The sequence below is a fragment of the Aristolochia californica genome, unplaced genomic scaffold, assembly GCF_029961685.1.
Source record: "Aristolochia californica isolate CCGP_79_NKW_82.1479 unplaced genomic scaffold, dmAriCali1.0.hap1 SCAF_1, whole genome shotgun sequence".
In the NCBI taxonomy this organism is placed as follows: Eukaryota; Viridiplantae; Streptophyta; class Magnoliopsida; order Piperales; family Aristolochiaceae; genus Aristolochia; species Aristolochia californica.
In genome coordinates, this window is record NW_027181770.1 from 59,275,112 (window position 1) to 59,295,056 (window position 19,945).

Here is a 19,945-nt window from a genome sequence, read left to right on the forward strand (position 1 = left end):
CCGACTTCCCTTACTGTAAGGCGAACTGTGTTCGCCATTCAAGCCATGAATGCTGGTTGAAGGGTCAGTCTGTCAAACTGCATTTCTTAAAAACACAACCTCACAGGGAGCTGTCAATCTGCACAAGAGAGAATACTTTTCATGCCCATTCTTCCTTTTCATTAGTGTCCCAAAAAGTGGAAACAGATCCATTATGATATGCATAAAAAATCGCTGAAAAGAAGTGCAGCTGCCAGGGAGCTGGGAACGCTATGTTGCTGAAGTGAAACAACACTATCCACAACAATCAGGCTTAAAAGGATTCAGCAACCAAATAACAAAAAAAGTTTGTTTATGTTTTCATGGCCATCACTTTGTTCTCTTCCTTCTTAGATTACATATATAGAAGTATGGGTAACAAAAGAACAGTAACAGTTACCAGACTTTCCCCCATTCCACTAGTCTGGTGGCAAGACACTCAGAAGTGGCCTCTCTACGGGGCCTAACAAGCAACATACCGCTGTAGATGAAGAAATGTGCTGTCCATAACTGAGCTCTCCAGTAGTTTAACCACAGCAAAACCACTTTCTCTGCATCAAAATAAAAAAAACTGAGAGTAAAGGAACTTTGTTAATATAGTTTAGATAATAAATTAACAGCCTTAGAGGCTTTAAAGCCATACTTTTGTTGGAAAGTCATAGTCATGATCTGGTTTATATCCAGTGGTTTTTTGTGGTGGTATGTTAGCCCCACCATGTCCGTTAGTTTTCTTTTCATCTCTTGCCTTGTTAAATATGACTGTAAACCCTTCAGCTGAAGCAGGATTGCTTACGTCCCACTCACCAAATTTGGGTAAAGGTCGACCCTTATCCTGCTGTAATAAAGATTCACATCAAATGGCAAATTATTAGTGCAGTGAGTTTAAATTAAGAACATTATGGATTAATGCTGATTGATTGGATTGAATTCTCAAGCATGTTGCTTCACTGGATAGATCCCTTGACAGATTCTATGATGATTGATGAATAGCGTCCTCCTAGTTTATGGTTTACCCTCATCTTCCACTTGAAGAATCGGAATACCTTGACGTGTAAATACTAAGTAAAAAAGATAGTGACAAAAAATCAGTTTTGCAGGGCTTCTTCTCCACAAACTTAACGCTCAACACTGACATAAAGATGAAGGGATCTCTTTGTAAGAGAGCTCATAGTCACCCAAGATGCTGACAAGAATAAGAACTATAAACTTTAGAAGAAACAATAAAATAAATAATAACACATAAAACATCTAATGGAAACCAAAATATATACACATTAATGAGAAGAGACACGTCTCACAAGCACTGACAGAAATTTAATTGTATGACTCTTAATCACATACCCCAAAATTAGACAAAGCCCACCTATATGCAACAAGGCTTGCAACTTAGATGAGGCATATCTCAGGGTTTAAATCTAACTCACCAACAGAGTACAATAACACTCATACTGCACGGTAAAATGTTGTATTCTGTGACAAAGTTAAGCACATAACATGCAATAACTCCGAAGAATAGCACATACATTATATAACAAACATCAACTGTATTCCATAAAAATGGGTGAATTAAAAATTGGGAATGAATTCTTTGTTAACTACTTTGCCTGGGACCTCAACCTAGAAGCATAATATAGATTTTTCAGTCCTAACTGGCATGAACTGTGAAGAATAGCTACCCAAAAAATCACCAAGAAGTAAGACCAAATCGGCTATTTTAAATTGTTAAAATTTAATAATTTTTATTGGTGGACATTTAATAATTAATCTATTTAGGTGTTTGGTGGACTTTTAATAATTAATCTACTTACTATGCATAAAGTCTGAATATCAGTACTTTGTAATAAAAACTCGAGTTGGTCTTATGTTAGCATCATTGATGAATCCCAAACCTTCAACTACAAGCCTACAACATGCTCAATTTATATGAATTCCAAGTTATCTTCTTCTGTAGTGATGAGATATACTCAAAATTTTATGGCAGCAAGCTTTCCCACTTGTTTCTGGTTGTTCATGAGAGTTCTCCCCTCAGAGAAAGTAGGAGGCCATGACAAGTTCAAACATCCAGCAACCTTTGGCTTAATCATGTATATTTAATCCGTGTCAAACTCCAGAGAATGCCTCTAAACAAACAAGTCAAAAATTAATTCTGTCACATCTTTTAATTATCTACAGTGTATGCCAACGCATGTGAGAATAATGTGTTACATTTTTTGTATTTCAATATCTACGTAAAAATAGCACAAGAAAAAAGAGTTCCATAAAGTCATGACTAGTTTCTGTCAGACAAATGATTGCAACATAGAATCAAGGATAGATCATTCAACACATTAGTACAACAAAATTTTCATATATGAAGGAGAGAAGTCATATGCAATTACATGGATGAAAGAATTTACTTGTCCTTGTTCCTTACACATAAACAGTCATTAGTTCTTGCCATGTTGGAAATGTGAAAGCTTATAACAGTAAAAAGTCCCAGGAAAATCTTACAGGAACTTGATGAACACCATTACGAGAGAAACTACTTTCGGGAATCACTTGTGGTAACAAGATGAAGAGCAGTAGGATCACTTTTTTTATCCAACTTATTTGTTACAAGGCTTTCAAAAATTATCAATTTCAAATGATTGAAAGAGGAAGGGTAAGGGTTTATGGTGTCAGCTCCAAAGTAACAGGTCAAACAGCATATTAAAATACATTTTTCATCCGTCTTCTCCTTGACAGGTTTCTTTAGATCTTTCACAGACTTATTTCTTATGAGAAGAAAACCTCTCATTTTTTTAAAATAAAATGTTGAACCCTATACCAGTGAAACTTCAACCAAAGACCGCACACTGGAAAGCCCACATGAGGCCATTGAGCTAAAGGCGCAATCCACAGAAATCCTCTCAATTTTCACTCAAGTCAGCTGGTATATGTACTTTCCTAATTATACGAGGAATATAGAAAGCGGTTTGTTGTTCATAAAGCATACGAGAAAGGAGAGAAATCATAACTAATACAAATATCGAAAAGAAAGTAAACAAAGTGTACGAATCTTTGCATAGAAACAGTCGACAAAAAAAAGAAATTTCAGAAAACATATGTACAAGGATAAAAACGACTCGATAGAAATAGAAGAAAGAAAACAGGTAACCTTAGCCAGTAGGAGTAGTTGACGTTCTCATCTACCTATCTATTATAGAAGCAATCAGGCTTCAATTAGTCAGTTCGATATAAAAGTCTAAGCACCCTTCCTTCTGATCTTCCTTACTCGTGAAATCTTAAACCTTGTTCAGCCCAATAACATCATCCAAGAGTTCCCTCTCCCATTTCGTTTTTCATTATTCACAAAAAACGACAATAAACCTTAACAGATTCATCAGAAAATCGCATTGAAAGCAATACAATTCTTCCCATTTTGTAAGGAAGAAATTCAAATGCAAATGCAGAAAAAATCAGTCAATAGAAGAAGACAAAAGAGACAAAGAAGAGAGCATCTACGTCGTACCGACGCCATGAATGTGAGATCGCAGAAGGTTCGGGTTCCAGATTCCGGAGGAAGGGAGGGAAAGAGAGAGAAGGGAAAGGAGAGGGAGAGAGAATAAATAGGGAGAGAAGAATGGGTCCGAAGGTGTGGAAAAGAAAAGGAAAAGAGTGGCGAAAATAATGACGGAGAGCGCTTTGGCCAACGGACGCGTTTCTGAGTGCCCAAACTAACCGTTTTTAACAAATTCCACTCTGTCGCCGCGCACTCTTTCTCTCTCCTCTTCGTTGCTTTGCCCTTCGCATGAGGTGAGAGGTGAACCGGACCAGGGTTTACCGGACCAGGGTTTCCAACCCAGAATCATCCGGGTCGGGTGACCTACCTAGAATACAATTTATTAGGAACCTGTTAAAACTCATAAAAGCAACAATCTGTGACATGACTAAATTCTGTCACTTCTATCAATCTGTGATTAAATAAAGGAATTGTAACTATACATCAATGTGACATGACTAAAGCGAAGGGTCAGCTCTGTTGCTTCTCTGAGGTAGATGAGTATTTCCACAAAATCCCACCAACAAGATTGTTCAGTGAATGAGAAGCCATTGGCACAATAAGGCTTGTGGATAAGATTGTCGCCATCCCATAAGCAAATCCAACAAATGCTGCCCTGAAAGCCACCACTGATTTAGAGTTTCACAGCACAAGCAAATTCTTTAGCAGATTACTTCTCTGCTTGCAGTCAACAAAAACTAATATGAAAAGCCCAACTGATAACGCATTTCAAAATAAATTTAATCACGGTATAACACATTTTGTTGTTTTTGGGTTGCACCCATAAACATGTTGTACAGGTATGAATCAACACAACAAATACTGATTGAGCCACAGATGTAGAAGCAGACAGTTCTCTTAAAAAAGGATGCCATACTCCGATGTCCAGCCGTATTTCATGATTTATGACACCATTTATTTCATCTTTATAAGATAGGTGAGACACCTTTAAGTCTGGTATTTTCTTCATTTCCATTTATAATTTTTGTATATAGTGGCTTAAATCAATCTTTTCTATTCTACTTTTCATTCATTTTCTACGTATAATGATACTATTGTTGATGTTGATCATAGTGTTTAGTTTATTTATGTTTATTTTCTCACTGTTTTCAGTAGTAATTCTTATCTTTGTAAAAAGTAAAAGTTTGGGTGCAGCAAAGAGCACCGAACTTGAGTCTGAATAATACTGAAAAAGAATACCAGATTGCAAACGAATATCTTCTTCCACTTCCCAAATGAAGAGCTCCGAAGATCACACCAACTGCAAGGGCACTCTCCCATTTAGTCCCAAATAATGGCAACAAGGCCCCTCGGAAAAGGATCTCCTGACATTCAGAAAAGATACTGATTTTACACTTTGAGAAAAGAAAAAAAGATATTGGTTTACATGATTGCTTAGATACTTTATAATCTATATCCAGCTAAGAGAATGTTCTGAAACACATTTAATCTGCTTCCAGATTATGGACAACAGTGATTTACCTCACTGATCCCTGGCAAGAATGCTACCACTACATAATCCAAGGGTTGCAGAGAGCCAAGAACCTGAAACAAGACTTTGGGTTTAATATTGTATGCACAAGATGACACAGAGAAAACAAATGACATGGAAGTGGTCATTCACGCATCCTAACCTGATCATTTTCTGAACTTAGTAACTTCATATAGTTAGTAAGGTTCAGAAGCATTCATGATAGAGGGGTGTAGCATGAAAACCTTAGTTTTGGATAATGCTCCTCAAACCCAACTGAAAAGAAAAGTTTTCTTCAACATAACTTACATGTTCTAACTCCTTACAGTCTCCATATACCCCTTTCTACAGACACCATCACATTTCACATAACACAAACAAAAACCATTTTGCTGAAAAATATGAAAAACACAGTTACCTTGAAACAATGCCACTCTTCATGATTGTTCTAGCTAACATGAACCTTGAACACAACACAATTATACCTAATATGCACATATACATTGTCAATAACACAAAAATACAAGATTAGCTTCTAACCTGTTGATTAGATGCTTCTGTTGACTCGGCAAAATTTGGCCAAGTCTTTAGTAGTACATAACGACATGAAGATACCAATAGCACAAGTCCAATCATCAACTCAAGATGCCACACCTGAAAATCAACTGTTTAAAAAAATTATTCAATTGAACGGATGCTGGCGTACCTAATGATATAAATGAATCATTCTTGACAATCTTGAAAAATTTTCAATTGGATCAGCAAATGAAAGATCTAAGCAAGTCAAATCGCAAACATGATCTGTAAACTTGGATCATGCTTAGATTTGAGAATTCTGTGCTTTTTTTGTAAAATTGTGCTATGACATTAATAACAAAAGCAAGGTAAAAAATGCTTGAAGATCAGATAATATTGCAAACGAAGAATTTACATGGTACTTGAGTTGAAGGATCAACAACAGGCCATCCTCCTAAAAATGCAACATGAGCAACCTGCAAGTGAGACCAGTCAAACTATTAACTGCCAGCACATAAGGTCAAGTAATATTCATGACAAGAACAGCCAAAAGATTAAAGTAGACTGCAAGTTAAAGCAAAATACTAGTTCTCCATATTTAATGCACTAGTTACTGGATGATGAGATCACAAAAAGAACTTTCCTACAAGGATTAGGGAAATAAATATTAGGAACAACAAACTCACCTGTCGGATAACCAGACCCAAGGCTAGTATCAAGCCACATGTGACAATGCAAGCCTGAAGCACCTTATTTCTGGAGGCACTCGGAAGTGAAACCGCCCCCTGCTCATTGTTGAAAGGCTGCGAACCACTTGTAAAAAGCAAATCATCCACTTCAAGAGAGATTTCTGTCGAGTCCTCATATTTATCTGAAGGTATGAATTGAGAAGTTTTAGTTTCTGATGCTTTCCCATCCTTTCTGACCTTCTTCAGAGAAGGCCTACGTGCAAAAGCTATTATTCTAGCTCCAAAGCCCTGTAGTTTATCCAAATAGGCACACATTTCAATCATTTTCGATTGCATTGATTAATGAGTATTAATAGAAATATCAAACAACAACTCACAGTGCGTAGTTTAACAGGCAGATTTCTAGAGGGAAAGAGAAGATCCTGCTTTCTACCTGACAAAAATTAGACAGGCATTCTCCATGAGTAAAGCAGGTTAGAAATTTATGAATTTCTGGCACAACAATGTAAAATGATCAAAAGAACTCCTACAAAATCAAGAAACAAATTCAAAAGCAGAAGTAGGAGGTGTCAGACAAACCCAAAGAACATTAATAGAAGTAATAATACAAGTAAGAGTAACAAACTCTTATTTTCTTCAGAGAAGATATCCTTAACATTTACCAAGAATGTATTGAACTTAGTTATGAGCGCGAGAATTTTTGAATTTTTTAAAATTTATATCACTATTTGCATAAGAGTTTTGGGCTTGCTGAATCAACAAACAAACTGACAAGGCTAAAAGATGCCCGATGCAAACAACAGCGCAACGCCCACAACTGGAAAACCCCAACCCAGATGGGCTTCTTCATAGATTCTCTCTACTCATATCCTTACGATATAACAGTATATCCCTGTGATGAATCTTTCTCCAACGAGACTCACTTCTTTATAGTAGCTACAGCCACTAAATTACGTGCTAGTTCCCATAAAAATTTCCACAAGACAAAGTAGAAAACTTCGCATCGAAAGGGGCATCTCTATGAACTCATTTACAAGGATCCACTCCGATTTAATGCTAGTTTGAGAATGAAAAAAAAAAAACGTGATACTCCCCATCCGTTTAAGCACCAAATACGATTCACTGATGAACGGAGGACAAGGAACAAATCCAAAACCTGCAAATGGTGCACTCGTCAAATCACAGTGGTAAACAACTGATCTGATTCTTCTGCTCGAAAAGCCGCAGATTACAGGTATGGTCAGCATTCTTTTGTCTAAAAAAACCCGTGGAGGAGGAAGCGTTAAGAACTTAAAGAAAAGAAGCAAAACATAAAATTGCCCTCACGCAGGATCGAACTACGGACCTTCAGTTTACAAGACTGACGCTCTACCACTGAGCTATAAGGGCTTCGCATGTGAACTTATAAAACCTTATTGTAATAACAAATTAAAATAATATATAAATTTTTATTTGAGATAATATATGATTGAAAGAAAACATCATTTATGTGCCTTTTTTTCTGAATATTTTTGCATATATGATTATATTTTTTTATATTTATTATGGCTTTATAAATTTTGAAAAGTTATTCCATTTATTTATCTGATTACCAATTCTGCCTTTGATAAATAGGTAAATAAGCAATATACGAAATAAATGGATGTATTAGTGAGACAAACAGTTTAGGTCTCCTTTGACAAAGCCCCATTATAGCAATTGGCACCGTACAAGTTCTATTGGATGAAGAGACGACACCCATGTCATTAGATTGACAGAAGAGTGGCCGGGAAGGGATTACTCCCATCCTAGTAATAACCAGTTTCATCAAAGCTGGACTGGATTGATCGGCTGAACTTAGTTTCTTATTCGAGTATGTAAGAGAGATATTCAGGTGCCAGAAGAAGCCCGACTGATCCAACTCCATTGCAGGTAGGAAATCACCTAGGATTGCACTACCACCCGATATCAAAGAAGGAGAAATTGTGATGATAGATTATGTGAAAGACAACTCCTTTGCATTTAGCCGACAAAGAATAAATGAAATTTTGACCTGCGTGAGACCTGGATTCTCCAAGCCTGTAACAAATGAGCGAATAAAGGCAACTGTAATAGAACCCATGACATATTTGAGAGAGAAAAAAAATGATAAAAAAGAACAAAAAACTGTTTACAATTATGTTACAAGTATTATGGGATGATTGCAGTGCTTGATTACAAGATGGACCCCAACACCCAAATATGCAGGAGCAACCAGTAAGCTATGAGGCCCATCCTTGCTCCAGGCCGGCTCACCAGAAGACGACCTCCAGCCACCCTGTAGAATGTGTATGAATAAACTTCACCAGTCTAGATCTTTCATTTCATATAAAACATAACACTTGTAGTAGTATCAGTAGTTATATCATTTTCTTTGAACTCGACTAAGAAAACAACAATAATAATATAAATAAATAAAAATAACAATAAAATGAGAAAAAGGCCCGAATGATCTGTTTTATGTTGCTTTCCTAGAAACATTAGAAATAGGCACCAGTCTTAGGAGCATACCATATTCCATCTACCCTATCCGCAATTGACTTTCCTTGCTTTGGGATGAAGCCAGAAGAATTGAGAGATTTGAACACATGACCTGCAAGAATTCTCAAATTTGTACACCGACCTTCTAACATGAAAATTAATAAAGAAAGAACTGGAGAACGAGGAACTACCTTTATCTTCATCAACTTCATGGTGATTTAGTAATCTATCTGACTCGGAATTAATATCGATGGCAAGGTGGTCACTTGATGCCTTCCTCATCGTTCTCACATGAGCAGAAGGTAAAACTGGAGGGATCTTATTGGCTATTCCAACTTGAGCCTGTGATCCACAGAGAACATGTCCATAAGAACTAGATCATTAACTCTAAAATTTATGACCATATTATGCATAGAATATAAAACATTGATTTGTGAGCATGCAAAAAGAAATTTAAAAGTAGGACCACAGATGGAAAAGCTAAAAATTTGATATCATTATGCTTCAAGAACTCAATAACAATATGAATGGACAAGAAGAGAAAGTTCTCCAAATAATCAAATTAGCTGATGTTTATAAATCCATAAACAAAGATAACCAATTAGCTAAGTAATCAGATTTTAAAACATGAAATCCCATTACGTATCTCATAATCTTTTTGTATAAGCTCCATTCAACATCTCCTAAGCACTCCGCTTGGGATGTATCACTACTAATGGGTGAGATCAAGAGGAACTCAATATGTTGCACCATTTAAAAAGGATGAGGCCAAGATAATATTCTAGCATATAAGTGAAAGGTTGAATGAAGTAGATTATCTGATAAGTTTTCTCAACTTTTCCATGTGAAACAGAGTCAATTTCTCAGGCTAGAAAGAAAAAGTGTTTGCCATTCAAAGGTGGATGGAGTTAATTTATCAAGTCTAAGATCGAGAAGGCTAATGTACTCCACGGGTATTTTGGTCTCTGACGGTATAACTCCACTTGCCCTTCACTAGTTTAATGTTTTAGAGAATAGTAATTTTTAAGTGTGTCATGGGTACATGATTAGCTCCCAAATAGTGGTGCTCTTCCTTTGCTGGAGAAAAACAAAGTGATTGGCTATAAAATATAAAGGAAAATTTCATCAGCGTAACTTATATCTTGAAGTGAATAAGATATAAAAGGGAGAGTATCTCATTGACCTTTAACTTTTTTCCCTCTCCCCTCTTTTTGCATAAAAAACTCAGTGTCTCTTTCTCTCTTATTGCTTCAGGTCTCTTGTCTATATGGTATTAGCGCCACTCAAACCCTAGTTTGTGTATTGTGTGGACGTTGCACTTGGTCTTTATGGACTGTGTTTGCAATCTTCTCCCTCGTCAGTTTACACCTGGATGTGAGGGAGAGTGTTTGGTGGGTAAAAAAAGTTCACCAGTCAATAGTTGTAAAATGTTCCACATCTCAAATTAGGTGTCTGAGAGTGCGAGTTATTGTTTGTAGGCAAATAGTCCACATGGGTATGGGCTTGAACAGATCCAATAGTTATTAGTTGGGAAGACGCTTAAACTAATCAATTTGGAAGGAACCAGCCCAACTTTAACAATTCCATACACCTAAAGTAGGGAGATGCTAAGAACTATAAAATGTCATCTGAGTATTCAAGTTTCCTCACTAGGTTGTCTTTCCCCATAAATTAACTATAGTTTCTTGTTCTACTGACGGAAAATAGACCCAAATATCTATTTGTTAACTTGACATAATCAGAAGACAACAATTTTTTTTACAAATACAGCACCATTTTTTATTGTTTATACATGGATGCAATTGCTGTGCTCACTCAGTTATGGCATACTGGACAAATTAAAGTTTCTAAAATCATATTGTGGCATTTGAGACCAGAAAGCAACATAACCTTAATTTCAACAGAAATCAAGAATTATGAGCAGGTAGTCTAACAAAGTTTGCTGCTAACTTACAGCTCAATTGTATGATTCTTAAAGGTGCCCATGAATTCAGAAAGCACCAACATGCAAAGGAAACCTCAGATATAGCAGGGAGTAATGAAACCCCATGGAATGGGCCTTTGGCTCAGTGGCCACATGAGGGGTCTCTACTGTGAATCTTGGATTTCAAGTCTCACCAGGGTATGTGGGGTCCGACACGCCAAAACAAAAAAAAGAAAAGAATAAACAAGACAGCATAGAAATTATATCAGTATGGAGATAAGCAACTGGGGATGTGGAGCAATTTGAGACCAGAAAGCAACATAACTTCAATTTCAACAGAAATCAATATGAGCAGGTAGTCTAACAAAGTTTGCTGCTAACTTACAGCTCAATTGTATCATTCTTAAAGGTGCCCATGAATTCAGAGAGCACCAACATGCAAAGGAAACCTCAGATATAGCAGGGAGTAATAAAAGCCCATGGAACGGGCCTTTGGCTCAGTGGCCACATGAGGGGGTCTCCACTGTGAATCTTGGATTTCAAGTCTCACCAGGGTATGTGGGGTCCAATAAGCAAAAACAAAAAAAAGAAAAGAAAAACCAAGACAGCATAGAAATTATATCAGCATGGAGATGAGCAACTGGGACAGCGGAGCAAATTCAGATTCTAAACTTGACCTGAAAATTCAAAACAAAGGAGCTACATGTCAAGGATAGAGTGTATCCTTTTATAGAGGCCAATCATGGGGGTATTTAAACCACCTATAAGGAATTAAACTAAAATGTATTGCATTTCAAAATGGTGGGATGTATATAATAACTAAACATTGCCTCCTCTCAGATATGCTCCTAGTGCAATGAAACCTAGATGTACCAAATTTTACCTCATCTTCAACTTCAGATATCTCTGACCCCAAAATTGAAGGTGTCTCATAGATGCTTCTTTCCTGAATGGTATCTGAAGCCACCTGTCTCTCCCGTACAGCCTCCTCGAGCAATTTAACCTTTGCAGACAATTCATCGACTAGATTTTGACTGCCTTGTAACTTTGTTCCCATTTCCTGTGTCTTTGCTTTGGAACTTTCTGCTTCCAGGATCAGGCCCATAGCTAGCTCTTCTAGTACTGGTATTTGTCCTTTGACTCCAGAAATTTTCTTATCCTCAAAATTATCACTGCCTCCCAATGTCCCAATTATCCTCTCCAAACCCAGAGCCAGCTCTGCCAACTCATTATTTTTCATTTCCACATCCTGTTTAATAAAAGTAAAACTCTCAATTTCACTCTTCAGGTGTTCAATTTCAACATATTGAGCAGCAAGACTTGACTGCAGCTTCTCTTTGTCACTAGCCAATGAGTTCACCCCATTCTGTAAGAGAGCAAAGTTGTTAATGATGTAGAATATCTTATCTACTACACCTGGACTTCGCATTTCAGGACTCCAAACTTCAGATTGTCCCATTTGCACTTCCATCTTATTAACTTTGCTGCAGAGCATCTCCAATTCACTTTTAGAAAGAAGATGCTCCTCCACCTCTGAAAACCAACCAGAGCAAACATAGCATTTAAGTATGAATGTCATCTTTTCTCAAAGATAAAGATAAAATGCAGAGTATTAGAAACATAATAATGACAATGCTATTATTCAAATAATAAAAAAAAAAAAAACTCCATATGTAGCAGCTGAGAATGAGCTATGAAAAATTACCCTGATCTGTAGCCAATGAAGTTTGATATTGCAATGGAAGTTCTTGCTCCTTTTCCCGTAGTTTGTCCTCTTTCACCTGATAGTCCTCTAGTTTAAGTTTCATCTCTCTGCAGGATATTTGCAATGCATCAAGATCCTCCTCCAAATTATGCACTCTCTCATAACTTAGTTCCTTCTCTTTTCTGGCATTTTCTGCTGCCAACTTGGTATGTCTTAATTCATCTTGCAACTCCTCAGAGAGTGTTAACCAAACAGTTTTAGCACTCATGAATTCTTCTGTTTTAGCTTGCATGTGTTTCACAACCACTGACAACTTCTCTGCAGCCTTGATGCATTCTAATTGCTCTTCCGGTGCATTATCACCACCTCTTATCTCCAAGTCCAATGAATCCAGACCTGCACTAGAGTTCGAGTCCAATACTTTACAGACAGTCTGCAGCTCTTGAATAGCATTACTGCATGCAGCGTATAGAACTTCTACATTGTTGTGTAACATTGTTATCTTATTCTCTTGGCCTTGGTTACTTGCTTCAAAGTTTTTCATGTTAAGCTTCAGCGACTCCATGACTCCAAGCAAATGAACAACTTCATTTCGTGTTGCCTGTAATGCCTGTGACAATACTCCAACATGCTCATCCATATAAGAAGAGAAACATTCAAACTTGCCAGTGAGAAGTTTATTTTGCACTAGGAAACCTTCCAAAACTTTTGGGATGTAAGATGAGATACTTTCAGAAATATCTCCAGCACTCCTGTCACTGTTCTCCACTGAATGATTTAAATTGTCCCCAAATTCTGGTTTGGCCGTGTGAAGATAACTCTGAAAATTCAAGACATATTGAGTCAATTAGATAATAGTATTATCACCGTTACATGAATATAGTAGGTTTGATGCAGAAGATAGGCAACATGACTAAAACTAACAGTCGATGTATCCAAATAAGAAATCCAATCAACAAGTGATAAGAAAGACAAAATTACTGTGTATGTGTCTGTGTAAATGCATGTAGGAAATGAGTGTCAAGTCAAAAGCACTATACTGTTTGAAGCAAGTACTCACTTTCACACTTTTAATTCTGCGGTTCCCACAATTTTAGAATAACAATAAAAACAACTTCTTCAATTTTTTTAGTAGCAAATATATGCTTTTGACAATTATTTATAGTCATTTTCAAAAGATCTCCGATAAGAAATTCGAGTTCAGATGGATGCAGCAATGCTTAATCGAATAGAATGTTAAGCACCGAAGAAACATCGCTTAACAGAAGACTATGGACAGTAAAGTTGAAAAGTTTAGAAGGTAAAATTTGTTGTAAATTTTAGAGAAAAACTGGAAACAAGCATATTCAAGAACACTTGGAAGTGACACCAGTAGATAAGAATACAAGAGAGTCATGCTTATGGTCTGGCATGACCGGTCGAGACTAATAACACCCCACTGAAATGTCACCGCCAATTAATTGATCGACAAGAAATAGAGGAAAATAGAAAATGAAATGCTGAAATGATGAAGAAAGACTTAAAGGTTGGCCTAACATTAGAAGTTAGAAAATTATAGAACTAAATGGAGGAGAAGAGAACAAAATCGAGTAGTAAGGAAAAGGCTAAGAAAAGGAAAAAAATATGTATGCTTACAGGATGTGTACATAGTGCAAAAAATATTTTAATACCATTGAATCTGTTTCATACTAAAGCAATGTTCTTGACATTAGACTCAACTCATGTTGGCGAGCTCATATGGTGCTTTTTGTTAGTTGCACAAAGCTGGTTCTTGAACCTGACAAAGTTCTTTGTTCTTGAACTCCTTGTCTCAGGCCCATTCTTAAATTGCTTGGTTAACTCCAGAATTGGTAATTAAGTAGCCCATAGTGAACCCAGTAATTCAAGTAGACCAGACCCTTATGGCTCAATAAATCAGTATGACTGATGCCAATTTGCTGCAAATATAGGTGCATTACAGAACTCAAACAAAAATTTGTAAAATTCATGCCTGACATGAATGTTACAGTAATAATTCAAATCAAAATATGGACAGTACACTTGTATTTAGCTCATCTTTTTACCCACTTTTGACGATACTAAGTAGTCTCTCACCAACAAAGAATCTTAAAGTACATAAGTACTAGAACATTAAAATATAATAAAAATAAACTTGCTTTTAATTGTTATATATACTTATATTTAACTTCCCTCCACTCCTGAAAACAACCTGACTCTTACATTGATTACTATAGCTGATTGAGTTCAATCTGACAGTTTAAGTGTCTTGGCCCCATTGCATTATATAGCAGTCTGATGCCACATACAGCTTGCCAAAATAATACTTAGCATAACAAGACAACCAGGGCCAACTTTCAGTATAGATCTCAAGTTTTAAGCATTATTAAGCACCCCTGCTATCTCAATATGCATTCCGCATTAAGGGTCCAAAATTGGAACTGAATCTGAATTGGAGATTTTTAACCTGGCAAAAAGACATCAATTATCATATGCTCAATAACAAGATTAGTACCTCAATGTCAGGAAGATTTTGAAGCTGACTTCTCTCCCCAAATTGTTCTTGTATATCTTGAAGCAGAAGGCTCAAATTTCTCAGACCCTCGTGCTTTCTCTGAAACTCCTTGTCCAGTGCGGACAAAAGATCATTATTTGTCACAAGCATATGGAGATGCCTAAGTTGATCAATGAGCTCAGAAGACTGGTTCTCTATTCTGCCATGTGTTCCTTCTAGCTCTTCCATACAGGCAGCCAACTTGGCCTTCAGTGACATGATCTCCTGCTTACTCTGAAGTTCTGCTTCATTCTTCACATTCTTCAACAGTGAAACATTATTCTCTGCCTGTAATAATGAGTCTTCAAGAGATTTTATAGTTTCATGGGCATCTGTCAGTTTTCCAGCCAGAAGAACACTATCTGCTTTTCCTCTCTCTAACTCTTCCTCTGCACTGATTCTAGCTGCTTCAATTTTTTTTTTTTCTTCATCAAGTGAAGAAACAGTCCTTTGTGCCTGTGACAAAGCATCTTCCAATGATCTTATAGTCACATTCGATTCTTCTAATTTTTCAGCTAGCAAATAAGCTTCTTCTTTTGCATTCTGTACCTCATTTTCTATCAGTGCCAATGTATCTTGCAGAGTGTTTATGGATTTATTGGCATCCATTAGTCTGCCATCCAGCAATTCTTTGTCTGTCTTTTCCTTCCCTAACTCCTGTTCCAAACTAATCTTCACAGCTTCTAAATCTTGCATTTCATCACCAAAGACAAGGATGCTCCTTTCTGCCTGTAACAAAGCATCTTGCTGTGATCTAATAGTTACATGTGATTCCTCTAACTTGACAGCCAGCAATTCAGCTTCTTCTTTTGCTTTCTGTAGCTCTTGCTCCACAAAGGCCCTTCCAAGTTGTGATTCCTGTATGAACTCTTGGAGCCATTTCACCTTTTCTACAGGATCCTCAAAAACAACATCATTTGAAGTTTTTTTTGGAAGAATAAGGCCCTCTATAGACTCAGTTAATCTTTGTAATGCATTAGTTCTCTCACTGAGAAACCGCTCTGCATTTACAATATCTGACTCAAGCTTTGGGATCAACTCTAAGTCACTCCTTAAGCTCTTAATCTGATCCTTGCATTCATTTAAAGCCGATTCCTGCTGCTGGATCTCTTCCTTTAGCCTCTCTATTTCTTTGTTCTTTTCATCCATAGAAAGCTTCAAACCATCTCGGTCTTGCATTAGCCCCTTGCCTTTCTTCACTGCCAAGGACAGTTTTTCTCGAAGAATGGAAACCTTCTCATCAGCACGTTCAAGATCTTTGTGCAGGGAATCTCTCTCTATTTTTAAGGTCACTATTTCTTCTGACACTCTACTTAACTCGGTGGACAGCCTTTCAATCTCTGATCTATCAAAGCAATCTTCTTCAGCAATCAACTCAAAGAGCTTGAGGTCATGCATGCTCAAATATAACAAACATTGTAGTCTTTGGAACTGTTCTTTCTCAACAATAGATGACTCAGAAGCACTGATTCTATCCTTTATTTTTCTGATGAATTTCTCAATCAAAACATCTACTTCAGCAGAATAATCATCAGGGCATTGATCATCACTGCGGAATCCAGAAACATCTATTAACTTCTGTAGTAGCACATCTTTCACAGAAGAAGATTGATTAGATTTGTCAACAAGTTCTTCATACTTTCTTGTTACATCTTCCAGCATTCTGTTCCTTTCTGTAATCCTCCCAAAGCATGCCTCTATGAGCATATCTGTGTCTGTGGGAGGCCCATCGCACCCACGATCAGCCATTGTGCTTCCAGACACCTCTAACAGCATTTTCATCAGCCTATCATTCTCAGATGATATTTGAGTTGATTTCTCAGCAAGGACTTCATATTTTTCTTTTAGATCTTCCAAATTTTTGCTTCTTTCTTCTAACATTGTAATGCATTTGTCTACAATAAGATCTGTATCTGCTGCAGAATCATCAAGAGTACCAACGTCATTGACATGGCTTCCCACTACTTCCAGTAACTTCTTCCCTACTACATCCTTCTCTGATGATACACGAGATAATTGTTCAGTGAGAACATCATACTTCCTAGTTAGGTCTTCCAGCCTAGTCTGAAGTAGATCTTTTTCCTCTTTTTCTGACAGAAGAGTAGCTGTTAAATTGTCAATGTCCTTGTGTGCCTTGGATAATTGTGACTCCCGTGATGCAATAGCTTCCTGACTCTCTACCACTTTATCCAGCAACCGGTTTAAATCATCTTTCGCCTGAACCAATGATTTCCCAAGCCACTCAATTTGAGATTCTAAGTCAGAAGATGAAACTTTTTCTGGAAGACAGATAGCAGATAATGCATCCCTAATTTTGTGGTTTTCCAATACAATGCCCTCACCAATACTTTTCTGGTCCACAAGCCATCTGATTTTGCCTAAAACATCCAATGACTCAATCTCTTCTGATGTATTGACCTGGGATATTGTCTCTTCTATTTCCTTTAAAATACTATCTCTTTCTGAGAGCGATTTCTGAAGGGAAACTACTAAATCTTGTGTTCTTAGAAGCTCCTCATATCTAACTTCTGCAGATTCCAGGGCCTCAGATTGCTGCTGCAGCTCAAGTAAACATTTCTCGAGCTCACTTGTTTTTTCATTTAGTGAAAGCCTCAATGAGTCTCTCTGCTGGACCAGAGCTTTACCTTTTGTTACAGCCATAGTGAGCTTCTCTCTAGAGTTAGCCAACTTACTCTCTGTCTGCTCAAGTTCCAACTTGGTTTTGCTTGCCTCAACAGTTGCCACATTTGCTTTTTCATTTGCCTTGTCCAAATCTTCTAGCAACTTCTGGTTTCTTTCCTCAAGTTTGTTAAGTTTTGCTACAAAATCTAACTCCTTTATTTTCTGTTGAAATAATTCTCTCTGGGTTGATGCATACTCCTTCTGAACTGAAGCAATGTAAGAACTAAAAACATCTTGTGATACTGAGAGGTCAGTGACTTTTGTATGTAGTTCTTCAATCTCCTGTTCCTTCACAAAAACTATGCCATGAAGTTCTCTTGTTGTGCTCTCAGTTTGTAATTGCTCATCTATTGTGGTTTTCAAGTGAGAAACAAACATAGAGCAATCACTAAACATCCCATGCAGAGGTATCTCACTTCCCGTACTCCCTTCTAACTCTTCAGCATGACGAAGACGATTAACAAATCCATCACCATTCTCGCCAAGTAATGCCTGTTGACTACTCAATGCAAGAAGCTGGGAGTGAAGAGTACTGAGTTCTTTAACAAACTTCTCTCTTTCTTCCTGCTTGACAAGGAATCAGTGTAATAAGAAACTAATAGTAAAGCAAACATAAACAGAGCTAATTACCAGGACACAATTCCAACCTCATGCACTTTATTCTCTTTTGCCATTAGTTCTTTCTCTCTGAGGGTACGATCCAGTTCAGAGCGGACTAGTCCTAGTTCATCAATCAACTGGTGAACCTTCAACTTGTCCTCCATTACAGTAGAAGAGTGTGGATAAGATTGTATATGATCATATTCCTTGTCTTCTGTTTCTGGAGCTTCTATGACTATCATCGACTCCTCCAGATCCGGAGTCCTGCCAACAGTCAACTGATCTGGTGCATCAACAAACATTTCTTCTTTGCCAGCATCCTCGGAGTCGGACATATTTCCGTTGTTCTGGTTTTCTTCCATAGTGTCTTCTCTAGTTAGGAAAACAACATTACCATGGTCCACATCGTCCACCTCCGAGTTTGCAGAATCCACCTCTGAATTTGCAGACTCCTGTGTTCCCTTCAGCACATAAAAAACAAAAAATATTCTCAAGATGATAAGCACCTAAAATAATATTAAATGCAAAAAAAGAAAAGAAAAAGAGAAACAAGTTACATACGACAGAGGTCTATGCCTAAAAATGTCCCACCTGGTCGGTTGAAGTAGTTGATTCCTCTAACTTAATTTGGTTAAGTTCAATTCCTCCCCTATCATCAACATTTTTCCCTTCATTTGCTTCAGAAACTGTCTGAACGTTGGTTGAAGAATTAAAATCCACGGACCCATTTGATTCCCCTTCAATAGAAACAGGTATTTGGGTTAAAGCAGCTTGCTCACTGTCTGACGGTTCCACCAAATAATTACCGTCAACGTCCGTAGCCCCTTCACCGGGAGAATAGAACCTGACCTCTGGAGCAGCAGAAGATTCAGTGACTTGCTCAGTACTTACAACCTCAGGTTCCCTTTCAGCGACAGCTCCATTTTCGCCATTCACACTTCCGGCGCTAAGATCAGAAGATTTACCGTCCCACATATCAGACAAGCCCCAAACCTAATAACTCTACCATCAACCAATTCAACGAGAACCTAATCCAATTCCCCCTTTCCCTCCCCCAATAAACCCTAGATCTCACCAGTCAGGAGCAGCGACAAACGCCAGTTCCCTTACAGAAACAGACGAACCCCGAAACGAATTCCAAACGTGAGATTCCCAATAAAGCTAAACCAATCCAAAGAAAATTCAGAAGGAATCAATCAGACAAAAAAAAAAAAATGCTCACAATAAAGGATCAAGATCTAACTGACAGTGAGAAATCTGTGATTAACAGAAATGCGAGCTTCAGATACAAAAAACAGGCACGGAATTGAACGATGCAGCTGAATTTAGTTGTTTTTATTCATGAAATCGGATCGCATGTCGTTGAGACTTCGAGAGTTTTTCGTGCGACTGCAACGGCAGCGATGGCGATTGGACGGGAGACAACGAGTGTGTAACGTCCGATTGCGTGTGAGCTGCGTCTCGGACTCGTGTGAAGCCGAGCAGGTAACAGTTGTAACGAATAACGCTCAGCCCGGTGCGCATCGGGTTTCACGGGGAACCCGAGTCGAAAACCCTGGGCTCGCGTTTCATTTTGGATTTTATGTGGCATGTTACATTTTGGCTAGTGGGAAGAGACCAACTTCATTTTCCCCTCTCATGGGTGTGAAACGGAGGGAGATGAGGGTAGGGGGCTCCCTCCTAGCTCTAGCCTTTTGCAAGAGTGGAAAGCCAAATGCATGCTAGGAGGCCTGGTGTTGGAGGGGATGAGAGAACCTTAATGGTTAAATT

The 19,945-nt window shown here is 37.7% G+C and overlaps 2 protein-coding genes and 1 non-coding gene across 4 annotated transcripts; all 3 read right to left on the reverse strand.

Annotated features, from left to right (window-relative positions):
• Positions 1–762: 762 nt before the first annotated feature.
• On the reverse strand, positions 763–7,461 carry LOC137949556 (uncharacterized). The gene is made up of 9 exons (XM_068795633.1): positions 7,371–7,461; positions 6,592–6,647; positions 6,212–6,502; positions 5,941–6,001; positions 5,550–5,674; positions 5,021–5,083; positions 4,739–4,863; positions 3,502–4,154; positions 763–853 (listed from the first exon to the last, which is right to left on the reverse strand). Exons 1-8 carry the CDS (start codon positions 7,459–7,461, stop codon positions 4,010–4,012), a joined length of 957 nt encoding a protein of 318 aa, XP_068651734.1. The 3' UTR covers positions 763–853; positions 3,502–4,009.
• A 70-nt stretch (positions 7,462–7,531) lies between these two features.
• Positions 7,532–7,603, reverse strand: TRNAT-UGU (transfer RNA threonine (anticodon UGU)). Its single transcript has one exon. It is a non-coding gene; the product is annotated as a tRNA-Thr (tRNA).
• A 586-nt stretch (positions 7,604–8,189) lies between these two features.
• On the reverse strand, positions 8,190–19,596 carry LOC137953378 (trans-Golgi network-localized SYP41-interacting protein 1-like). Of its 2 annotated transcripts, none has more exons than XM_068800758.1 (8): positions 18,767–19,596; positions 18,223–18,627; positions 14,855–18,139; positions 12,343–13,162; positions 11,521–12,170; positions 8,905–9,055; positions 8,744–8,825; positions 8,190–8,510 (listed from the first exon to the last, which is right to left on the reverse strand). In XM_068800758.1, exons 1-8 carry the CDS (start codon positions 19,148–19,150, stop codon positions 8,408–8,410), a joined length of 5,880 nt encoding a protein of 1,959 aa, XP_068656859.1. In that variant the 5' UTR covers positions 19,151–19,596; the 3' UTR covers positions 8,190–8,407. The 2 variants fall into 2 exon arrangements, with proteins under 2 accessions (XP_068656859.1, XP_068656850.1); XM_068800749.1 differs by having other exon boundaries at positions 18,223–18,636.
• Positions 19,597–19,945: the final 349 nt, after the last annotated feature.